The 25,787-nt window shown below is 35.7% G+C and overlaps 1 protein-coding gene across 1 annotated transcript; it reads right to left on the bottom strand.

Annotated features, from left to right (window-relative positions):
* Positions 1-11,147: 11,147 nt before the first annotated feature.
* Positions 11,148-25,043, bottom strand: LOC107678730 (hydroxyacid oxidase 1-like). The gene is made up of 8 exons (XM_016474107.1): positions 24,861-25,043; positions 21,246-21,397; positions 19,274-19,529; positions 16,525-16,700; positions 13,493-13,584; positions 12,100-12,258; positions 11,948-12,017; positions 11,148-11,555 (listed from the first exon to the last, which is right to left on the bottom strand). The coding sequence occupies exons 1-8, from the start codon at positions 24,995-24,997 to the stop codon at positions 11,488-11,490; spliced, it is 1,110 nt and encodes a 369-aa protein (XP_016329593.1). The 5' UTR covers positions 24,998-25,043; the 3' UTR covers positions 11,148-11,487.
* Between the last annotated feature and the right edge of the window lie 744 nt (positions 25,044-25,787).

The following is a 25,787-nucleotide window of genomic DNA, read 5'->3' as shown; positions in this document are numbered from 1 at the left end:
TATATATATATATATATATATATATATATATTTTTTTTTTTTTTCCATATAGGGTACTGTTATTTAAAAATAGCATGTGACTCAGAACACTTTTCTTGTTCTTGATTAATTATGTTTAATTCACAGATTGGTGTCCTGATATCATTTCAGAAATTAACCTATTTTTATTAACCAGTTTTGTGTTTTAATGTTTTAAATAATGAGGCAAAATAAGATGTTAAAATCCTGGTTGACATTGCTTCTGTTTTGATCATTGGACCTGAGCAAGTCAAGTGCGTTGCATTGTGGTATGCAGTATGCTGTGGTTTTATACTGCACATCTTGGCAAATGTAGAAGTTTATCCACTTTTCTTTATCATTTCTGCTCTGAATCAGCTGGTGTTTTGGTGATTTTTAGTGGATGCATAAAGTAAGTTCTCTTCAAGTTCACACAGGTGTCCTAGCAGAGGAACCAGGTGTTGTTCGTCAACAATACTTGTCTTCCTTTTTTACCACTAGAGCCATTGTTTTAGCATTTCAGAATGCATAAACATCTTTTTTTGTCAAATGTTTAGCATGACATCCTGTGGTTAAGTGTGGCTTAAGTATGCAAATAGTAAGGCTAGTATGGTAGTTTGCTATTCCGAACGCAGCCAGACCCACGAACACAACTTTTATATTTCTGAACATCTGCACATCTGCTGGTAAATGGGAAGAAAACAGGAATGCAAATCACAGCCGAACATCTGCTGACCAAAGGCCACATCCCAGCCCAAGAAGAATAAATAGTGCTGGCTGTAATCATCAACAGATATTGATTTTAGATGGATATCGAACAGACGCAGCTGCATCAGGCGGAGAGCGTGAGACCACATACAATGCTCTCGCTTTCATGTCTTATGGATTCATGCACTAAACGTCCGTGAATTGACAAACAAAACAGAAAGATCTGTGGGAAATGTTTCGTAAAACAACAGGCCCAGATGTTGGACTCGGACTCGTGGTAGTAAAACACCACAATGACTGAAAAAAAGAAGAATTCAAGGTTCCACAATTTTGATGTCAACAGATGTGCGCTCTCTCTCTCTCTCTCTCTCTCTCTCTCTCTTTCTCTTTCTCTGGTTTGAACGTTCCTCTTGTTCTGAAACTAAATTTACTCGAACCGAACCCCCTCCCTCGGCCGTGGCCTGCTGCAGCGTTGCACATGAAGTTGTTATTAATTGGACGCAGCTGTGAGTTCCATATCTGAAAACACGTACTGTCACCAGGCCTGTGCAAAAATAAATGGATACATTTGGGGCAATTGTCACTGAGTGTTAAAGAGACATGGAGTGTTTTCAAAACTGCTTTCCCCGCAATCATATTTCTTCACCTGGTACGACTTAAATGGTCATTTGAAAAACTTGCACATTCTTACACGTAGAGAACGAAAACAAAGAATTTGAGAGTTTCTGTCTGATGAACCAAAAATGTGGATTGTGTTTGAAATATCATGCTACTCATAATATTTCAGTAGTAGTATGTGAGCTGCATGCATGGTTTGCTAAAATGTCCAGTATGCAATCAATGCAATACTGTATCCACTTGACTTGGCCTTCCATTTATATCAACCATAAATTGTAACATGCAACATACACTCTAAAAAATGCTGGGTTGTTTCAACCCAACTTTGGGTCAAATATGGACTAACCCAACTTGTGTTTTAATGTTTTAAATAATGAGGCAAAATAAGATGTTAAAATCCTGGTTGACATTGCTTCTGTTTTGATCATTGGACCTGAGCAAGTCAAGTGCGTTGCATTGTGGTATGCAGTATGCTGTGGTTTTATACTGCACATCTTGGCAAATGTAGAAGTTTATCCACTTTTCTTTATCATTTCTGCTCTGAATCAGCTGGTGTTTTGGTGATTTTTAGTGGATCCATAAAGTCAGTTCTCTTCAAGTTCACACAGGTGTCCTAGCAGAGGAACCAGGTGGTGTTCGTCAACAATACTTGTCTTCTTTTTTAAAACTAGAGCCATTGTTTTAGCATTTCAGAATGCATAAACATCTTTTTTTGTCAAATGTTTAGCATGACATCCTGTGGTTAAGTGTGGCTTAAGTATGCAAATAGTAAGGCTAGTATGGTAGTGTGCTATTCCGAACGCAGCCAGACCCACGAACACAACTTTTATATTTCTGAACATCTGCACATCTGCTGGTAAATGGGAAGAAAACAGGAATGCAAATCACAGCCGAACATCTGCTGACCAAAGGCCACATCCCAGCCCAAGAAGAATAAATAGCGTTGGCCGTAATCATCAACAGATATTGATTTTAGATGGATATCGAACAGACGCAGCTGCATCAGGCGGAGAGCGTGAGACCACATACAATGCTCTCGCTTTCATGTCTTATGGATTCATGCGCTAAACGTCCGTGAATTGACAAACAAAACAGAAAGATCTGTGGGAAATGTTTCGTAAAACAACAGGCCCAGATGTTGGACTCGGACTCGTGGTAGTAAAACACCACAATGACTGAAAAAAAGAAGAATTCAAGGTTCCACAATTTTGATGTCAACAGATGTGCGCTCTCTCTCTCTCTCTCTCTCTCTCTCTCTCTTTCTCTTTCTCTGGTTTGAACGTTCCTCTTGTTCTGAAACTAAATTTACTCGAACCGAACCCCCTCCCTCGGCCGTGGCCTGCTGCAGCGTTGCACATGAAGTTGTTATTAATTGGACGCAGCTGTGAGTTCCATATCTGAAAACACGTACTGTCACCAGGCCTGTGCAAAAATAAATGGATAATTTGGAGCAATTGTCACTGAGTGTTAAAGAGACATGAAGTGTTTTCAAAACTGCTTTCCCCACAATCATATTTCTTCACCTGGTACGACTTAAATGGTCATTTGAAAAACTTGCACATTCTTACACGTAGAGAACGAAAACAAAGAATTTGAGAGTTTCTGTCTGATGAACCAAAAATGTGGATTGTGTTTGAAATATCATGCTACTCATAATATTTCAGTAGTAGTATGTGAGCTGCATGCATGGTTTGCTAAAATGTCCAGTATGCAATCAATGCAATACTGTATCCACTTGACTTGGCCTTCCATTTATATCAACCATAAATTGTAACATGTTTAATGTAAAAATTTAACCCAACGGTTGGGTTAGTCCATATTTGACCCAAAGTTGGGTTGAAACAACCCAGAATTTTTTAGAGTGTAATGAGATCATGTGGCAACAATGTAGCATGATCGCAGCTGACAAAAATATGTTCTAATAATGTTTTGCTAACATTCCCATTAAGTTATGAAAACATTACTTATGAATGTTCTCTGCACATTCAAAACGTCCAGTTTTATCAATTTTATTTATTTTTTTTAGCTATGTGATTAAGGGAACATTCCATTTTAGAATTTTGCAAACATTATGGGAATGTTGTTTTTGAATGTTCTCTGAACGTTCTGAAAAAAGTAGTAACATTAAAAAAAAAAAAAAAACGATTCCATGTATAAATAATGATTTTGCAATAATGTTTTGAGAACATTATTAAAGACCAGACAACTCCCCAACTAACAAAAAATATATACTAAGAACTTTTTGCTAATGTTTCATTAATTATGAAAACATTATTTCTGAATGTTTTCTAAATGTTCAAAACCCTACGGACAGAAATGTCTTATGGATCAAAAACATGGTTCAAAAACTTTTTTTCTACAAATATTATGGGGATGTTATTTTTGAATGTTCTCTAAATATTCTAAAACAAGTAGTAACATTTAAAAAAACGTTAGATGAATGTCCAAGTAACATGTTTCTGTGCTAACGTTTTGAGAACATTAGTAAAGACCAGATAGCTCTGAACAAATGCTCTATTAACATTACTGGAAGAGTGCTTGTTTATAACATTGAAAGAAACTTGAACATTCCTTGTTAACTGGGATACTGTTTGCATTACATTTGCATTTATGCATTTTGTAGACACTTTTATCTGAAGCGACTTGCATTGCATTCAATGTATATCAGTTCACGCATTCCCTGGGAATCGAACTCATGACCTTGGCATTGCTTTTTGTAGCTACAGAATACCATAATGTACACTGTTGCCCATAGTATATATTTTTTTAAATAAGTATGCATTATACAGTGAGCTAGTATTCCCTTCTGAACATAGCCAGAGCGGTGAAACACGTGGGAAGCCTTCAGAAGCAGAGCCGGCCCTAAATGTATGAAATCACAACATGCACGGTTTGTTTTTCTTTTCTGCTCGTTTCTCCTCATAGATGCCCTACGTGTCGAGACCATATTGACGGCCGTGTGTTAGTGTCAGTCCAAAGTTGTTTTAGTGACCCTGAGTGTTAGTTTGAGATCAGTTCTGGTGGGTTAACAATCATGCCTGATCCCCGGGCAGATGACTACTGTGGGAAGTATGATGGAGTAATTACTTGCACATTGATATGGTTTTCCAGGCCATTAGATTCTGTGCCACAGGAAGGAACTGCCTTGTTCTGTTTGCCGTATCGCCCATTCCAGATCTTTTAACTCGACTGATTTCCCATCAACAGTTGGGCTTGAAAGAGCAATAAAAGAGTTAATCAGATGCATTCGTTGACATTTAATGAGGGTATAAGTCAATGATCTGCACGTCAGGTTTGTTCCTCTTGTGTTTAATCTGTATTTGTTTAATCCCACACCGCAGCATTAATTTGGAGCACATAAATTGCATCCTGCAAAGATGTTTTCTGAAAAATGAGGAAAAGATGTTTGTCTCGATGAAGAACAGTTGTTTTAAAAAATAACCTGCTTGTCTTTACAAGGGAAACCCAATACTCAAACAAATGTTTTTTTTTTCACAGATGAGCAGCTAAACATTGCCCTCTCCTGGATATATTAACTGCAATCTCTTGCTTGATGAGCCAGTAAGTAGGGAGCAGAGTTTTAGGCTCTACGTAGGTGGCATTTAAATAATCATTTGAGTGAAGCATGTTCCAAAAGGTAGGCTGCATAACTGTACTGTCTTATAAAATATATTTGGCCACAGCATTTTTAACAGAGAAGCAAATCCCACAATGCATTTAAACAAGCTCAGTGAAAGTAGCTCAGTCACATAAAAATTGACTATTGACTATCTTATTTACACATTATTTGTATGTGCGGTGTATTTTTATGCATATTAAAATGTTTTAGTTGAATGTTTTGGTTGGTATCTGAGGCTAAAAAAATATACTTATTTTTTAAAGAAGTGTATTGACATACTGAGCAGCACAAACAAATACACAGACATGAAAAATATCTCATTTGCTTTTTGAATAGAACATCCTAGCAACCACCTTTCAATGCACTAAAAATGCATAGAACAACATAGCAACACCCTAAGAACACATGGAACACCATAGCAACCCCCTAAGAATGCATGGAACACTAAAGCACCATGGTGATGATCCCTGACATGGGGATGAGTTTTGCATAGACAAACAAACCCTGGAAACTACCCAGAACACCCTAGAAACTGCATAGCAACACCCTAAGAATGTGTCAAAACACCATAGCAACCAGATAGAAACCCCCTAGGAATGCATAGAACATAATAGCAACCACATAGCAACACCTCAGCATCATGGTGGCGAGTTTTGCATGGGCAATCACACCCTGGTAACTACCCAGAACACCCTAGCAACTGCATAGCAACGCAGTATGAACACATAGAACACCATAGCAACCACATAGCAACACCCTAAGAATGCATGGAACACCATAGCAACAATCTATCATCATGGGTGTGAGTTTTGCATGGACAAACACACCCTGGTAACTACCCAGAACACCCTAGCAACTGCATAGCAACGCAGTATGAACACATAGAACACCATAGCAACCACATAGCAACACCCTAAGAATGCATGGAACACCATAGCAACAATCTATCATCATGGGTGTGAGTTTTGCATGGACAAAACCATAGCAACCACATAGCAACACCCTAAGAATGCATGGAACACCGTAGCAACAATCTATCATCATGGGTGTGAGTTTTGAATGGACAAACACACCCTGGTAATTAACCAGAACACACTAGCAACTGTATAGCAACATCCTGAATGCATAGAAAACTATATCATCCACATAGCAATACCCTAAGAATTCATGGCAACGCAGTATGAACACATAGATCACCATAGCAACCACATAGCAACACCCATGAACTCACAGAACACCATAGCAACCACATAGTAACACCATAGTAGGGTGATGACACACCCTGATAACTACCCAGAACACCCTAGCAGCTGCATAGCAACACTGTAAGAACACATAGAACACCATAGCAACCACATAGCAACACCCCAGCATCATAGTGGTGAGTTTTGTATGGACAAACAGACCCTGATAATAACTACCCAGAACACCCTTGCAACTGTACAGCAACACTCTGAATGCATAGAATGCAAGAATGCATGTGTATCATCCACATAGCGACATCCTAAGAATGCATGGAACACCATTGCAACCACATAGCAACACTCTAGCATGGTGGCAAGTTTTGCGTGGACAAACACTCCCTAGTAACTACCCAGAACATTCTAAGAATGCATGGAACACCATAGCAACACTCTAGCATCATGGGGGTGAGTTTTGCATGGACAAACACACCGATAATTACTCAGAACACCCTAACAATGGCATAGTAATGCAGTATGAACACATAGATCACCATAGCAACCACATAGCAACACCCATGAACAAATAGAACACCATAGCAACCACACAGTAACACCCTAGTAGGGTGACGAGTTTTGCATGGACAAACACGCCCAGGTAACTACCCAGAACACACTAGCAACTGCAGCAACACTTTAAGAACACATATAACACCATAGCAACCACATAGCAACACCCTAGCATCATAGTGTTGAGTTTTGTATGGACAAACACTCTCTGGTAACTACCCAGAACACCCTAGCAACTGTATAGCAACACCCTGAATGCACAGAAAACTATAGCAACCACATAGCAACACCCATGAACAAATAGAACACCATAGCAACCACATATTAACACCCTAGTAGGGTGACGAGTTTTGCAGTCTGTGGACAAACACTACCTAGTAACTACCCAGAACACCCTAGCAACTGCAGCAACACCTTAAGAACGCACATAACACCATAGCAACCACATAACAACACCCTAGCATCATAGTGTTTAGTTTTGTATGGACAAACACTCCCTGGTAACTACCCAGAACACCCTAGCAACTGTATAGCAACACCCTGAATGCACAGAAAACTATATCATCCACATAGCAACACCCTAAGAATGCATGGAACACCATTGCAACCACAACCATTGCTCTAACATGGTGGCAAGTTTTGTGTGGACAAACACTACCTAGTAACTACCCAGAACACCCTAGCAACAGCTTAGCAACACCACAGAAACCACATAGCAATGCCCTGTAAACAAATAGAACATCATATAGCAACTAAGAATGTATAGAACACCACAGCAACACCCTAGCATCATGTTGGCGAGTTTTGCATGGGCAAGCACGTCCTGGATCACCCTAGCAGCTGCATAGCAACACCTTGGCAACCACTCGCAGCACTCAGTGAGTTTTACACAGGCAAACACCACATACATTTTTGTAAGAATCTAGTAAGTTATACTCTCAGCATTTCCTATACTCACTTTATACATGATTTATGTTCACTTGTAGCAAAGAGGAATGAAATCGTATATGTGAAAACATCTCTCTTGACACGCTCTTATTCTCTCCTCAGAGAAGCTTTGGGCTCTGGTCCAGGAGAACGAGTCTCTGTCTAGACACACAGGTGCAGATCTCTGCTGTCTGAATGCTTGATTCTCCTGGCCCTGTGTGTCACAGCGAGCGCAGCTTCAGCAGGACACACCCTGTCCCACACTTACTTCCCCCAGTGGCTTTCAGTGTGCAGAAACCAAAGCTAAAGCCGTACACTCTGGGCCACAGCCAGACACTGGATTTCAGAAACAGACATGCAGACCATCGCAGCGTTTGCCTGCCAGATCACGGCTGAACAAATCTCAACAGACTACAGCTGAGATACATACAATACTAAGGGCTTAATTCACAAGCTCAAATCTTTGTAAAGTTTAATTCTTACAATTATGGGTTTGTTCAAATCCCTAAACCTGAGTATGAGCAAGAGTAAAGGTGATGATTTATCTTATGAAATTAAAATATTTATATTTATACATAGAATAATCGGACTGAAACATATCACATTATTATTTATCTACTTATATTAATTTTGTTTCTGTAGTTAAACTACAGTATTTTCTGTAGAAAATATTTTTGAGCTGATATCACGTTTTTTTATCACGGTTTATACATCACACAATACTAGTGTTATTTTAGCATTATTTACAGTGGGTATAGAAAATAATCACCCCCTTTGAAATAATCAGATTATTTTATTTATTTTTTTGTAGACATAACTAACTTTTTATAAATTGTCCAGACAACAAGAAAATTTAATTTTATTAGCACTTAACTAAGCTGAAAGTCGAATGAACTAGTATAACTGATGTTTCAACACAAAAACGCATGTTAAAATAACTGCATCACACAGAAAAAAAAAATAAAATTGATAAAAAGAATGAAGACAGTGGGGGAACAAAGTTTTTTAAGTTGACTTAACAAGTAGTTTTTTACAGTGTATAAACTATTATAGTATTCATTAATAATTCAAATTAGCCTTTATTTTTGTATTTTCGATTTATATATTCTAGTTAAAGTTTTAGCAATTTGTTATTTTTTTTATTAATTTTAGTTTTAATTTAATTTTTAATTTTGTTTTATTTACTAGTTTTACATTTAGTAATTCTAGTACTTCAACAAACATATTTTCAGTTAAATTTCAATTGCATACTTTAATATTTATAGATGTTTATAATTTTATATTATTATATTAATTTATTTTTTCAATATTTTATACTCTTATATTATTTTGATATTTTATAACATTTTATATTTCATCTAATATTTATATTTTATTACAGCTTTATTTAAATAAAAAAACAACAAAAAAAACATCATTATAATTGTAATCAACATTATTTTAATTTTGTATATTTTTATATTATTTTCATATTTTATAATGTTTATATTTCATCTAATATTTATATTTTATTTTATTTCAGCTTTATTTCAATAACAAAAAAATGTAAAATTTTCAGAAAGTACTAAGAACACTGCACTGGAGATGTACGATGAAGCTGAGTGCATTGCATTATTATGGGATGCATTATCCCACACACAGCATGCTTTGGTTATAATGCACATTTTTACATATATAGTAAGTCATCTAGAAATTCTATTCCCACAATACTGCTGCAAAAATAGTAGTTTTGTAGCAAGCCATTCTGAGTATCTGCATGCTGGGCTGGTGACATGAGAGGAGAACGTTCCTTCTCTCTCTCTCGATGAGCCACTTTTGTTTTCTTCACTTTGGTTTGTGTGTTTGAACAAGTGCCCTCCTCTGGTCAGACAAAAGTGCCTTGTTAAGCAAACCTCTGCTAACTTTTATGGGTGATGCGGTCTCTGTGCTATTTGCAAACGCTCAGACAAATTAGAATAACAGCTGTGTGATGCGGGTGCATTTCGCTCAGATTCTTCATGGCCACACAGTGTTTCAAAATGATATCCTTCAATGCAACTCTATTTCTGTGGCCTGCAGGCGAGGTTATATTGAGATAACTGGTGACCTGCTGCGTCAGCACTAGTGCTATGATGGCTTAAGATCAACAGGGGTGATTATTTTCTATACCCACTGTAAATTTAATTGCATTGGAAAGCAAAGAAGGAGATGGCATCATCTGCATGCATATGCAATTGATTTTACATTTTTTATCTAATGCAAAAATATTTGGAGCCACTGTATGTTTATCATCTAAGTATTTAGGTTGCACGTAAACAATGCAAAACCTCGTAAAATCTCATAAAGTGTAGGTTTTGTTTGATTTCAGCAGGAGTTCACTTCCCCTTTCTGGCCCCTGCACACAAGTAGGCGGTTTAAACAAAGTGTTAGGTGCTAATGAACAGACCCTGACAAAGTTTGTTTTCCTGTGGAGAGTCAATGCATATAATGGCTTCATTCAGGTCCTGTGGTTCAGCCATGGAAAGAGCTAGTAAAGAAATCCCATGCCTTGTGTGTGACCTTTCTGAACCTCTCACAAACCTGTTTGCCTTTCGGGCCCCGTGGAGGGAGAATGCATATTCATGAGAGCTCGCTGCAGTGACCGTACGGCTGGGAAACCGTTCACATTACTGTAATGAAAAAGAGAAATTGAAACGACAAGTACATATGAGGAAATCTTGCATGCAAGAAAAACAGCAGTCACATACATTATGAAGTAATCATTTACTGTTCTTTCTTTTAGTGGAAATATATTACTGTACGACAAATGCTCTTGCATTAATTAAATGGTTAGTTCACTCTAAAATCGACATTTTCTTACCGTATGCATCTTTGTGTGGAAAACAGCTGTGACATGACAATGAGTAAACAACAGCAAGATGCTCATCTTATATACTATTATTGTTTTTAATAATAGTTTGAATTAGGTTTTCTTTAATAGAAGCCTGTTTCCACCACAGGATAAAAATATAAAAAAGGTAATTATGAGGAAAAAGGTCATTTATCTCAAAATTCTGACCTTTTTCTCGCAATTGAGATTTTATATTTCATAATTCTGACTATTCTTCTCAGAATCACAAGTTTATATATTGAAACTCTGAATTTATATCTTGCAATCCTGAATTTTCTTTTCAAAATTGTAGAAAAAAAAAGTCACAATTGTGAGATATAAACTCAGAATTCTGAGAAAAAGTCAGAATTGAGATAAAAAGTTGTGATTACATGTATTTATTTGTCTGTCTGCCTGTCCTGTTGTGGAAATGGGCTTCCATATTTGATATTTTCCATTTTCATTTTAGTTAACATTTTAGTCATTTTGTTGTGTTGTTGTTGTTGTTTTTATTAGTTTTCTTTTTCAATGTATATATATTTTTGTTATGTTTTCTTTGTCCCATTCTGGAAACAGGCTTCTATACCGTAGTCCTTTTTATATTTTACATTTTAATTTTAATTAAAGTTTTAGGTTTTTTTTTTTTAGTTAAGGTTTTAGTTAACTATAATAACCCTGGTTCATATTTAGTTGAAATATGCCTTTAAATATCCTCTTCGTTTTGTTCCCAGTGTCCGGACAGTGAAGAAAACTGGAAGAGTCACAAAACTGGTTTGGGTTACTAAACATTGCCTGCTTCCAGTAAACAGGAAGGATTGCTGCTGTCAGGCTCAGTACGTCTGTACAAACCACACGCTTTTGATGCATTTATTCAAACTTTTACACGAATGACTTACACAAATGTTTTATTCATGATGCTAAATCTGTCGTGCCCAAATCCTCTGGGTTCATTTGAAATACACAAGTCGGTCCAGTCACTGACATACATGAAATCCCCCAGCATGCAACATTTCTGCTCATTAAAACCTTGAAATGAGTTCAGATCTTCTCAAAAGGGATCTATTGACTTCCTTCAGTGAGCGACATCCTGCCAGAAGACAGCATACAGAAAAACAATATCAAACACACTGGTTAATCTGCATTTATGTAACTTTTTTTAAGTAGTATTTTTAAATATTTTATATAGTATTTTATGTAGTTCAGTACTGTTTCTACTTATTATTGTAATTCTTTTTTGAATTACAAATTCTGTTTTACTTTAAATCAGTTCAGATAATTTATATAATTCTTTTATTTTATTCTGATCACCCATGCATATACTAATGCTCAAACCAAACTACCGGAATTTATGTAACCTTTTTATATATAGTATTTTAAAATATTTTTTAATACTGTTTCTACTTTTTTTGTTGTTATAAAAAATATTTATTTATTTATTTTTGATCACACATGCACATAGTAATGCTTAAACCGAGCTACCTGTAAGTGCCAATGCAAGGTGAAGTTCCTCGCACAGTAACTGGAGAACATTACTGACTCCTTTGTCACCCTACAGACAGAAAGTTTGATGTCCGGTAAGACATTAAGAACTAACATGCATGTCCAGTAATTCAATATTTACTGTGTTTTACCTCGCAGGCGAGTGCCCACAGGACGGGTCTCCCTACAAACACAGCCTTTGCTCCCAGAGCCAGAGCCTTCAGCACATCTGTGCCCTTACGGACCCCTCCGTCCATGAAGACTTCCACCTTTCCTTCTACAGCCTCTACGACCTCAGGCAGAGCGTCAATCTGCACCGACATACACCATCACATTACTGTATGTTATTGCTTAAAGGCTCTTTCATTCTCAGTTATACACTAGTTTGGTATATTTAACATTTTAAAAATGTCTCTTCTGCTCACCATTTGATCAAAAATAATTTGAATTTCAAATAACTGTTTTCTATGTGAATATATTGTAAAATGTAATTTATTCCTGTGATTCAAAGCTGAATTTTCAGCATCATTACTCCAGTCTTCAGTGTCTATGTGCTGATTTGCTGCTTAAAAACATTTCTGATTATTATCAATGTTGAAAACAGTTGTGCTGCCAAATATTTTGGTGAAAACTACCATTCAAAAGTGTGGGGTAAGATTAAAAGTAAAAATTAATACTTTTATTTACCAAAGACGCATTAAATGTATCAAAAGTGACAGTGAGGACACTTATAATGTTACAAAGGATTTCTATTTCAAATAAATGCTGTTCTTTTGAATTGTTTATTAATCAAAGAATCCTGAAAAATAAAATGTACCACAGTTTCCACAACAATATTTAGCAGTAAAACTCTTTTCAACATTGATAATAATCAGAAATGTTTCTTGAGCAGCAAATCGGCATATTATACTGATTTCTGAAGATCATGTGACACTGAAGACTAGATGCTGAAAATTCAGCTTTGATCACAGAAATAAATTACATTTTACTGTATATTAACAGAGGAAACAGTTATTTAAAATTTTAATAATATTTAGCTGTTTTTACTGTATTTCTGATCAAATAAATGCAGCCGTGGTGAGCAGAAAAGGCTTCTTTCACAAACATGAAAAACCGTTATTCCAAACTAGTGTATTTTCAGTATCAAGCTTCTTGTTTTACAAAATATTGTGCCACCATAACTGGTTATCACAGAAAGTTCTAGAAGGATAGAGCTTCAATAAATCATCATCAGCACTAATTATAGATCATAAGATAAAACGCAAGTGTTGGAAGACCTGGAGCAGATACACTGTCTCTGTATCTATATTCAGAAATCTCTCCACGCTCAGTTGATGTTCTTCAGTTTTGGAGACCACTATGCGCTCATAAAACTTGTGGTTGCATCCAAACCTTTGTTTGGCGTCCACTTTGGTAAACCAGGGACCGTACTTCACACTATCAAAGATGCAATTTACAGGCCGCAGAGGATAGATTGCAAAGAGGACTTGTGGGTTGGAGGTCTCTGGAGAACAATAATGCCTCATTTCTTCAACAGACACTCACGGTGGCTGGAACTCCATCAAGCTGTCTTGCTCCGTGGTTTGACACAAGTATTCCATCCACCCCATACTTCAGAGCTTCTTTGGCATCTTCAGCTAAAATGGCAAGATTCACCATGAGCAGAACATTAATTACTGCGGTACTTCTGAAGCAGTTTTGCCTTTTCTCATTCTACAATTTGGAGCCAAAATCTTTTGCATGGAGGAAATTATGTTACATTGCAATTATGGTGTGCAGTACTGTCTTTATCTGTATTTAAAGGACTAGTTCACCCAAGGATTAAAATTGGCTGAAAATGTGCTCACCCTCAGGCCATCCAAGATGTAGATGAGTTTGTTTCTTCATCAGATTTGGAGGAATGTAGCATTGCATCACTTGCTCACCAATGGATGCTCTGCAGTGAATGGGTGCCGTCAGAATGAGAGTCCAAACAGCTGAAAAAAAATCACAATAATCCACAAGTAATCCACACCACTCCAGTCCATCAGTTAATGTCTTGTGAAGACAAAAGCTGCGTGTTTGTAAGAAGCAAATCCATCAAGAAGTTTTTAACTTCAAACCGTTGCTTCCAGCTAAAATCTGAGTCCATAATCCATAATAACTCTTCCTCCAGTGAAAAAGTAAATCTCCTGTTGTCTCTCACATCAAAATCCAGCCACATATTTGTTTAGAGCTGATTTTGGACTATTTTGGCTTGTAAACGGTGCTTGATCTGTGCAGATTTCTCTCCTGATTCAGACCAGATGACTTTTCCACTGGAGGAAGTGTTATTATGGATTATGGATTATGAAGCAACTGTTTGAAGTTAAAAAAGTCTTAATGCTGGATTTGTTTCAGCTTTTGTCTTCTCCAGATGTTAACTGATGGACTGAAGTGCTGTGGATTACTGTGGATTATTGTGATGTTTTTATCAGCTGTTTGGACTCTCATTCTGACGGCACCCATTCACTGAAGAGCATCCATTGCTGAGACACTGATGCAATGCTACATTTCTCCAAATCTGATGAAGAAACAAACTCATCTACATCTGGGATGGACTGAGGGTGAGTAAATTGTAAGCAGATTTTCAATTTTGGATGAACTATTCCTTTGTTGCAAGCATTTCTGTTACTATTGCATTTAAAAGACTTGCTCATTAAAAGAATCACAATGCCGACATTTGCACAGGAAAGCAGCTTCAGAAAATGTGAAAAATGAGCTTTACATAGTGTAATTTAATTTCTCCAAGTCTGTTCTGTTCGGAAAAATCCCGAAAATGAGGATTTCGGCCGAGGCCAACAGGAAAGGATGCACTTTTCAAGGAAAATTATGTTCCACACATGAGCTAAAATAACTAATGGCGTTCCCCAATTACTTTTCCCCCCCTCAACATACATTTCTGAGTTTGTCAGGGAACATATTTAAATCCTTTGGTCTGTGCTGAAATAAAAAGACTGTGCGTGTGTGTGTGTGTGTGTGTGTGTGTGTGTGTGTGTGTGTGTGTTCGCTCTTTTATTTACAGAATGTGCTATTTCCAGAGCCAAAGAGAAGATAAACGTTTATCTGAAGACACAATAACAGCAGTAAAGCTTCTAGACGTTTCTGAGATAACCTCAGCGCTCACAGTATGACTGCTTTTTCCTCCCGGGAGATAAATGACACATTATCTTTAATTAGCGGCCCCTCGCTGACAGACGGGGTCGACCGGCCGCTTTGTTTTGATTAGATTATTCAAATAGGTCGTTCTGTACCAGTGACGGTGAGCATTCCACACTCTTAAAAATAAAGGTTCCAGTTAGAACCAAAAAGTTAGAACTTTTATTCTGAACTTCTTCTTCAGAATGAACATCTGTACTGTTGCATTAAATAATCCATAAATTAATAAACTGATCTTACAAACCTATAACGCAACATCAAGAATGATTTTAATCTCCATAAAACCTTTATTTTAAGGGTGCAGGCAAGAGAAGACATTACAGACTTAATGAAATCCAAACTGGACTTTTGTGGCTTTATTTCATGTCTATTGGCTTTGAGGTCAGCTAGTGTACTAGTGTAGGTCTTCACATTTTAAATATGTAATGTTTGCATGACATGCATTTATCTGGCCCCTTTTTACAGACAGAACAAATTTATCCTTCAATGGCCAAGAAGATATCCCACAGTCCTGTGCGTGCAGTTTGGCGGTTTGTGGAAAGAATAGAAATGGTATCTGATGGAGTGGTTTAAATGAGTAAATTTATTCATACACATCTCTTAATTCAACTTATTTTTTATTTATTTTTATTTTATTTTATATTTTAGTTTTAGTTTTATTTAGTTATTTACTGAGTTTATTTAGTTATAGTTTTATTTATATTATATAATTTATATTTGTTTTTATTTTATTATATTTTATGTTTTTGTATATTTGTTTATATTTGTATTTTATTCATATTACATTTTATCATATTTACTTTATTAGTGACCGTGGATTTTGGAAAGGTGCTATAAAATTATTATTATTATTAAATTGTATATTTTATTTTATTTTATTATATTTACTTTATTATATATACTTTGTTATTTGTCTATTTTTCCCCCCTCTTTATCTAACGTTATAAAGTGACCTTGAGTTTTGGAAAGACGCTATAAAAATAAAACTTAGCAGTAGTAGTATATTTTATATATTTTTTTTTTATTTTATTTAAAAATAAACATTGCCACTAAATCTTTGTTTGACTGTCTCTAAACCTCACTTTAATTTGTTTTAGATCTTTACACATGATGTCATGATGCATTAGAAGTCTGTCTGAATCCAGTTTTCTGCCTGTAAAGTCTGGACAGCTTTCAGATACAATCACAGATGATGTACGTGCAGTATTTTTATTATTTTTGTTTATTATTTATTTTTTATTATTTTATTTCCACTAAATCTTTGTTTAGTTATTTCTGTTGTTATGCCGCATTTGAATCCTGTCTGAATCCAGTTTTCTGCCTGTGAATCACCGCTTTCGGACACAAGCACACATGACATGCCAGCTCCTCCAATCACCAAACACGACAGGATGGCTCACCTGTCAAAACCCCTTTGACCACCACAGGCAGCGAGGTCATTCTCTTCAGCCAGGCGATGTCGTCCCACTTCACTGTGGCATCTATGGCCTGAGTTACGTACACCGACAGGCCGCTGTCCTCCCCGTAACCTTCTTTTGAGGAGAATGCTAAATCAGGGGTCTCGAAATTGGCCATCCTGGGGAAAAAAAAAACCAGAGTGCAAAATGGAATTAGTCCTGTGAGTGTTGTTTTTGGTCAGTGTATGAAAACTGAGCCGGGGTTTTATCCAAACACCAGAGCTCACGCTCAATGGCACCTTGTTGCCGCTGCTGCGCTTTGATTTGTGGGGCCGAGCGAAAGTCTCCGGGAGGGTTGAGATGAAGTTCATGTTGTGTCACTGCTGATGGAAACGGAGGCAGTTGTGCTGAAATATACGGTGAGGCCGTGATGCTTTTTTGGATTTCTAATTGCCATAATTCACCTCGTAGGATCCAGAGCAGGAAGGCTTTACTTTCAAGAGGGCATTTTTATAGCGGGCTGCTGCTGGCGTATCTGTAGAACTGCTGATATCTGAATGTTTCCCCACATAAAAAAACATAATATAGCGAGTGTTGATGGAGCTAAAGCGGAGAGTATTAATCCCCATGAGCGGAGTGATCTACTGTACACTTCCCCGGTTCGAGAGAGAGATTTCTGTTTCCATAAATACATAAAGCTCTTCAGTGAGTGCTTTGGTTTTCAAGGGACGACAAACGTGTAAAATAATCTGTCCATGAGGGTGAGAAAACTGAGGTTTTGTTTATGAAGAAACCTCACAAGAATTGTAAAAGGAGCTGATATGATCGAATTTTCTTTATAGTTCTTGTGAGTTTTTTTTTTTACGTGCATTAAATCAAAACGAATGTTTACAATGCAGCATCTGTTTGACTAGAAAGGTGTAAATGAAGATGCTACTTTATTGTAGATATTGCAATTATTTACACCTTTATAGTATTAAAAGTAAGAATTAAAGCATCTAGAGTCTGTTAGCGCATTATGTGGTTGCTACGGTGTTGGGATGCAGTTGCCAGGGTGTTCTGAGTGGTTGCCAGGGAGTTGGTATGCAGATTCTAAGATGAGTAAAGTTGCAGATCTGACAATATAATTTCTAAATGCATGACAGGACATTGCTATGCAGTTGCTAGGTAGTTGAGTGGTTGCCAGGGTGTTGCTATGTGGTTTCTAAGCATTCTGGGTTGCTGTTAGAATGTTATGTGGTTGCTAAGGTGTTGCTATGCAGCTTCCAGGGTGCTCTGAGTGGTTGCCAGGGCTTTGATATACAGTTGCTAAGGTGATTAAAGTTGCAGATCTGACAATACAATTTCTAAATGAATGCCAGGGCATTGTTATGCAGTTGCTAGGTTGTTAAATGGTTGCCAGGGTGTTGCTATGTGGTTTCTAAATGTTCTGAGTTGCTGTTAGAACGTTATGTGGTTGCCAGAGTGTTGCTATGTGGTTTCTAAGCATTCTGAGTTGCTGTTAGAACGTTATGTGGTTGCTAAGGTGTTGCTATGCAGTTTCCAGGGTGCTCTGAGTGGTTGCCAGGGCTTTGATATGCAGTTGCTAAGGTGATTATAGTTGCAGATCTGACAATATAATTTCTAAATGCATGCCAGGGCATTGTTATGCAGTTGCTAGGTAGTTAAGTGGTTGCCAGGGTGTTGCTATGTGGTTTCTAAGCATTCTGAGCTGCTGTTAGAACGTTGTGTGGTTGCTAAAGTGTTGCTATGCAGTTTCCAGGGTGCTCTGAGTGGTTACCAGGGCTTTGATATGCAGTTGCTAAGGTGATTAAAGTTGTAGATCTGACAGGTTAATTTCTAAATGCATGACAGGACATTGCTATGCAGTTGCTAGGGAGTTTTGAACAGTTGTCAGGGTGTTGCTATGGGGTTTCTAAACATTCTGAGTCGCTGTTAGAATGTTTTGTGGTTGCTTAGGTGTTTCTATGCAGTTGCCAGGGTGCTCTGAGTGGTCGCCAGAGCTTTGAAGTAAAAGTTGTAGATCTGAGTGACAATATAATTTTTAAATGCATGACAGGGCATTGCTTTGCAGTTACCAGGGAGTTCTAAATGGCTGCTAGGGTGTTAATATTTGGTTTCCAAGCATTCTGGGTCACTGGATTATGTGGTTGCAAAGGAGTCGCTTTGGGAATAAATTGTAGCAATGTGTCCTGGCTCTAATATGATGCTGCAAAATTTGCAATGAACTCACCACTTGTTGATTGTTAAAATATACTATCATCTATACATGCTGCTATGCATCATGCTGCAATGCAGTTACTAAGCTGTTTTCAGTGTTTGTTAGAGCATTCCTATGCAGTTGCTAAAGTGTAATGAGTGGATGATAGGGTGTTGCTATGCAGTTGATAAGCTATTCCGGGTGGTTTCCAGTGATATGCAGTTGCTATGGCGCAAAATTGGAATATGTAATTATAGATCTGACCATATAATTATGAATCGTTGGTGCAAAAGTTATAGAAAACCTCCAGAGCGGCAGAAAAAGCGACAGTGTGACAACATAATAATACGTCCTGCCTGTCACATGCTGCTGCTGAAGTTGCACTGAAATCACCAGTTGTTGATTCAGATCAGATTACTCTATGTATATTCTGATTTCAGATCAGATGAACAATTCACACTGTGTTTGTGAGTTTACAAACGCAACCAGCGATGTCTGTAAAGCATGCTGCTGGCACGCACGCACATCACGTGTGGTTGTCTCAGCGTTTACCTCAAATGAGAGGGCAGCTTAAATCGGTTGCGCACGTCATCACGTCGCCTGCCAAGATAAGGTGTGTCCACTGTGACAAAGATACCCTTATACCCGGCCTTCTCAGCCCTCCTGACCAGAGACTGAGTCAGCACTCTGTCTTTATAAATGTACAGCTGCATCCAGCGCACGGCCCCCGGTGAGGCCTCCGCTACTTCCTCTATGGTGGAGGTGGCCCATGAGCTCAGCATCATCCCCGTGTCACAGGACAGACAGGCTGTGGACGGGAAGAGACCAGAGGACAAGTCAGAACAGCAGGGTGATTGTCATAAGGGTGGTGTGGCTTACAAGATACTGAATGGTCTTGGGTTCGAACCTTCAAACAGAGGTAATGCCACCTAAAGTGTGTGGGATCTGCTCTGAGATAATAGATCCCTCACAAAGTGCAAAGCTAATAAGTTTCTGCCTAAGCTCTGCATAGGTACTAGAATTTTTACTTCAATAAAACTGTGGTAATTTTGTATTCACTACTACTGACAGTAGTACAGAAGTATGGAAGCCCATTTCTGCCTCAAAAGAAAAAAAAAAAAGTGCAAAATATGTCATGAAATGTTAAAAAATATGAGATAAAAAAAAGTCAAATTATGAAAAAAGTATAAATTAATAGATTAAAAAGTCAAAATTATGAGATGAAATATTAAGTATTAATTGTCAAAATTTTGACTAATTATCTCATAATGACTTATGTCATCATTTTGACTTTTTATTTGATGATGGAAGTATGTTATCATTTTTACTTTTTTATCTCATAATTGTGACTTCGTATGTCATCATTTTGACTTGTTATCTCATAATTGACTTAGTATGTCATAATTTCGATTTTTTAATCTCATAATTATGATTTTTTTTTTACATCATTTTTACTTTTTATCTCATTATCAATACTTAATGTCATAATTTTGACTTTTTTATCTCATAATTATGATTTTTTTTTTACATCATTTTTACTTTTTATCTCATTATCAATACTTAATGTCATAATTTTGACTTTTTTATCTTTCGATTTTTTAATCTCATAATTATGATTTTTTTTTTACATCATTTTTACTTTTTATCTCATTATCAATACTTAATGTCATAATTTTGACTTTTTTTATCTCATAATTATAAATATCATAATTATGAGATACATAAGTCTCAAAATATGACTTAGTACAAAATATGACTTAGAATGTAAATTAATACATAAGTCATAATTGACATACTAAGTCATAATTATGACTTAGTATGTCAATTATGACTTATGTAATAATTTCAACTTTTTATTTCATAATTAATGGAAAAAAAAAGCCGTGTGTCACGCTCGTTCAGCGGCCTCGTTTCGCTTTGTTTATTTTGAATACGCGCCCTCTAGCGGTGAAAATTACATATTGCATACTTTAACATGTCAGTATAACTAAATATAACCTAATATTATACTTTTATCTCAGTGTTATCTCTTTTATCTCATAATTATGACTTAGTGTGTCATAATTTCAACCTCTTATCTCATATTTATGACTGTGGTTAATAACTTTGGCTTTTTATGTATTAATTTCAACCATTATCTCATTTTTTTAATTACTTTTTATTTCATTTTTATTATTTTATTTCAAAATAATGACTTATTACATCACAATTATGACATGTCATGATTTCTATTTTTATCTCATAATTGAATTAGTATGACTTAGTATGAGTAATTATGACTATGTATTTTTTTTTTCTTATGTGTCAGAAATGGACTTCCATATTACGGCCACACTGAAACTATAGAATATTAGCTCATACTATGGTAACCATGATCAATTTTTGTAAGGGTTGTTTGAGTGTGATTGGGAGCAGGATATATTGTAGAATGTCGGAAAGACTAATGGTGCCACCATGTGGTAAGTTATAGTAATTGCAGTCACTGTGAAGCTTGTAGCTCCAGAGTAAGTTGATGGTGTCTGACCTCTCGCAGTGGCCGTCTCGCCGTCGGGATGCGCCATTCGCTGCATAGCAGTAGCTGCCACACAGATGGGCATACTGACTCTCTGGCCCAGAACTGTGGTGGACATGTCCACTGTGGACACGTCTCTGAGCACACGAGGGTAAATGCACCACCTGCAGGTCACAGCAGAGTCACAATTCATATTTCAGAAATAACAGCTTCATATAATAAATAAATATAGATGCAACCGGGGCTAGTTGTCAATTTTTATTTGTGTTTTTTGTTATTAAAGAGAATGGATGGGTTTATTTATAAATTGATTATAGTCTTTTTTTTAGACACAAACCTTAAAGTCTTGACTAAAAGAGACCTTAACTACAGTGGGGCATGTTGTCCCATTATAGTGGGTATGAAAACCTGTTGATACATGAAACACAGTCTAAAGTTTAATGTTATATCTCTTAAAAACTCTTCTAAAAAATCCTAAAAAAATTAAATGATGGATATTTTGATAGTCTTGGCTCATTCATTTGCAAAGTTTGGTTTCTATACTAAAAAAAAAAAATCTGCATTTGTATTAAAGGTGGTTTAAAGCATTTTCAGCTAAATATATTCAATAAAATAATTAAGAAACAATTGCAGCTAGCTACTTTTTGTGGAAACCATGTTTATAAATAGATGAAATGTTTCCGTTTGTTTTTTCCTGCATGAGTTGTGTGGCGTATGACTTCAGCCCTGACGGTCACTCAATTTTGTGTTAATATTTGTGTTCATTTCGTGACTCATCGGATCTGACCGCAGTTCACTTAACTTTCACAACGCGTGTCTGTAACCTGGAAGGACGTCTTGTTTGCACATTTTATAAATATGCATATATGACTAATATATATGTATGACTAATACAGTGGCATTATTCATCTGGACAGTGCCTCTGCTGACACTGCTGTAAGGCCGTGTTTAGGTCTCTAGGGTCCGTCTGCCCACCCACACGAACGCTCCAGGCCAAGGTAAATGCACATAATTATAACTGGGCGTAACTGACCCCACACAAGCCAGAGAGACTGTCTAAAATTAGGTCAAAACATTTAGAAGTGTAATTCCTGTCAACATTGTGATAGGCTGACTCAGTTCTGTTATTACCTGTTTGGTAAATTTGAACATTGTTTAATTTCTCTCACATATTTATTTATATATAGTTTATATATAGTGACTCTAAATAGGATTTATAGATAATTATAAATCAGGAGATCATATTTCAAAAAAAGGAGTTTTTCTCAATTTGATAAAGAAATGTCAATAAACCGCAGGTTTTCATTGTGAGTACATTTCCCCATATTGTGTGACAACATGCCCCATTGAATGTATTCATTAACAGTCAGTGTGTGTGTGTGTGTGTGTGTGTGTGTGTGTGTGTGTGTGTGTGTGTGTGTGTGTGTGTGTGTGTGTGTGTGTGTGTGTGTGTGTGTGTGTGTGTGTGTGTGTGTGTGTGTGTGTGTGTGTGTGTGTGTGTGTGTGTAATAACAGTAACAGTAAGTAATTTCTGCCACATATGAAAAAAAAACATTCTTTGGAAAAATCCTAATTATGAGATGAAAAATATAACATGATATATATATTTTTTTTAAAGTGTCATAATTTTTTAAACTTTTTGTTACAGTTATGACTTAGTATGTCATAATTTTGGCTTTTTACATCATACAGTAGTTTCAACTTTCGTAGTAGTTTCAATAATCATAATTATGACAACTTTTTATCTCATAATTCTGACTTAGTATGTCAATTTCAACTTTTTTGTCATAATTTTGTCTTCATGTCGTAATGTCAACTTTTGTCAAATTTTTATCTCTTTTTCATAGTTATGACTGAGCATGTCATAATTTTAACGTTTTATCTCACAATTATGATATAATTGTATGACTTTTTGTCATAATTTTAACTTTTTGTAATAATTGACTTTTTATGTCATAATTTTGACTTTTATGTCAATTTCAACCTTGATCAATAGACGCAGTGTGTGTATATACATATGTATATAAGTGTGTGTGTGTGTGTGTGTGTGTGTGTGTGTGTGTAATAACAGTAACAGTAAGTAATTTCTGCCACATATGAAAAAAAAACATTCTTTGGAAAAATCCTAATTATGAGATGAAAAATATAACATGATATATATATTTTTTTTAAAGTGTCATAATTTTTTTAACTTTTTGTTACAGTTATGACTTAGTATGTCATAATTTTGGCTTTTTACATCATACAGTAGTTTCAACTTTCGTAGTAGTTTCAATAATCATAATTATGACAACTTTTTATCTCATAATTCTGACTTAGTATGTCAATTTCAACTTTTTTGTCATAATTTTGTCTTCATGTCGTAATGTCAACTTTTGTCAAATTTTTATCTCTTTTTCATAGTTATGACTGAGCATGTCATAATTTTAACGTTTTATCTCACAATTATGATATAATTGTATGACTTTTTGTCATAATTTTAACTTTTTGTAATAATTGACTTTTTATGTCATAATTTTGACTTTTATGTCAATTTCAACCTTGATCTCATTCTTATCTCTATTATTTCATATATATGACTTAGTATGTCATAATTGTGACTTTTTATGTCATAATTTCAACCACGTCCTCATTTCTATCTCTTTTATCTCATAATTATTACTTAGTATGTCATGATTTAGATTTTTTTTTAAATAAATTTGGCTTGAATTAAACCCTGCGAGATCTTGACTGTGACAACTAGTCCCAGTCTCCCCTGTAAGATTTATTTGTTGATATCAGATAATAGTTGGTTCTTTTGTTCATGATTTTGTATTGTCATTATGTTTTTCACTTAGCAGACACTTTCTTTTCCCGATCAGCTGAGAATATGTTTGTCTTACGCCTGGACAAACATGCGCTTACGTGTTCAACGGAATCAGATCATCTGGGCTTTGAACCTTCAACTCTTGGGTTATTGGGTTACAAGGCCAGCTCTTTAACTACGGTAAGACACACCACCAATTTTAGATGGTTATAAATGTCATAGACTTCTTTATATATATATATATACAGTATATATATATATATATATATAAATTAGCAGTTTGGTTGCACGTAATGTCAGATACAAGTTTTCATTTGTAATTGAACTGTGATATAATTATCTTCGCTGGGATCCAAAGTAAACCAAATAGATGCATTAGAAGGAAACTGCGCTTAGTTATAATGAAAATAATTTCACTTTGCAAAACATCTTAATGGTTTTAGAAATAGACTTTATTTTTGCAATGCAAAATATAATTTCTTCTTTTTTTCGTTTGATTTTGAGGTAAACTATGCTAACATTTGGTATAGGATTTGCTTTGGTAGAGGATTTACAATTTTAACTCAAAAAGTGCTAGTAAATTTCACAAATAATTACAAAAAGCTGAAAATACACATTGCATTAAATGTGAAATTTTAAAACAGAAAGACTCCATAATCTTTGTTTTATTTACAACTTCAAAAAATCATTTTGTACAGTGTACAACCCGACATGTTTTTGTAAAGATTCACACTTACAGTATATGCCTTTCTTCATGTCTTCTCTGTAATAAAAGCTTGTCAAAACAAATGGCGTTTATATGATGATGAACGGTCACATACCTGGCAAACGCTGCTACATTATCACGCAGCGTTTGCTGCTCGTCTGCTCCTGAGAAATAATAATCAAACACTGACTTTGGTAAAAGTCTTTGAGCTTGACGCTCATAATCACTGACACACACCAGCGAGTCTGACATGTTTCCACTGATGAGACTCAGAGCTCTTCAGCCAGCTGGATTTCACCAGGATCAGAGAGCCACTGATAAATTATTAACTTTCTCAAGTTAACTTTCTGCAGTCTTTTAACTAATGTTTATCCAGCATCGGTCCCTTTGCCCCGTCACAGCTATAGGGGCTTCTGTCATAAATATGTGAACAACCAACACAGAACTGAGTAAAAATCAATACTGTCTGTACATAATTAAAATTACTCATTATAGAAGGAATTGGCAATTGCATATGACAGGAACAATGTGTACTTGGGTCAAAAGTGAAAAAATAAGTACAATTTTGCATAAAGAAAATTATTAATTTATAATATTATTGTGACATTCTTTTCTTGAAAATAAAGCCCATTTTGACCCCAAATTCTGCATCGGGATGTTTTACTTTTGAATTTGTTTGTATTTATTGTTTGTATTAATTAATCTCAAAGGTAATTATCATGCATCCAAATGTTTGTTTGTAAAAAAAAAAAAACCAATTACTACCATGATGCAAATCTTGATGTAATTAATTTTAATAATTATTACTTAATATAATATAATATAATATAATATAATTAATATAATATAATTATTATTGTTAATAATAAATATTTTTAATCTTTTTATTAATGTATTTTTATTCTATTAATGTAAATAATTAGGGTTAGGATTAAATGTTTTACAGGAAATGAATAATTGCATATGACAGTAAAAGGAACAATTATGTGCTAATTATAATTAAGTAAAAAGAGAAAAACTTTTTTTTCGCGTGACCTTGATC

Source organism: Sinocyclocheilus anshuiensis, unplaced genomic scaffold (assembly GCF_001515605.1).
Source record: "Sinocyclocheilus anshuiensis isolate Anshui unplaced genomic scaffold, SAMN03320099.WGS_v1.1 scaffold208, whole genome shotgun sequence".
Lineage (NCBI taxonomy): Eukaryota > Metazoa > Chordata > Actinopteri > Cypriniformes > Cyprinidae > Sinocyclocheilus > Sinocyclocheilus anshuiensis.
This window is presented reverse-complemented; position numbering and strand designations above follow the sequence as displayed.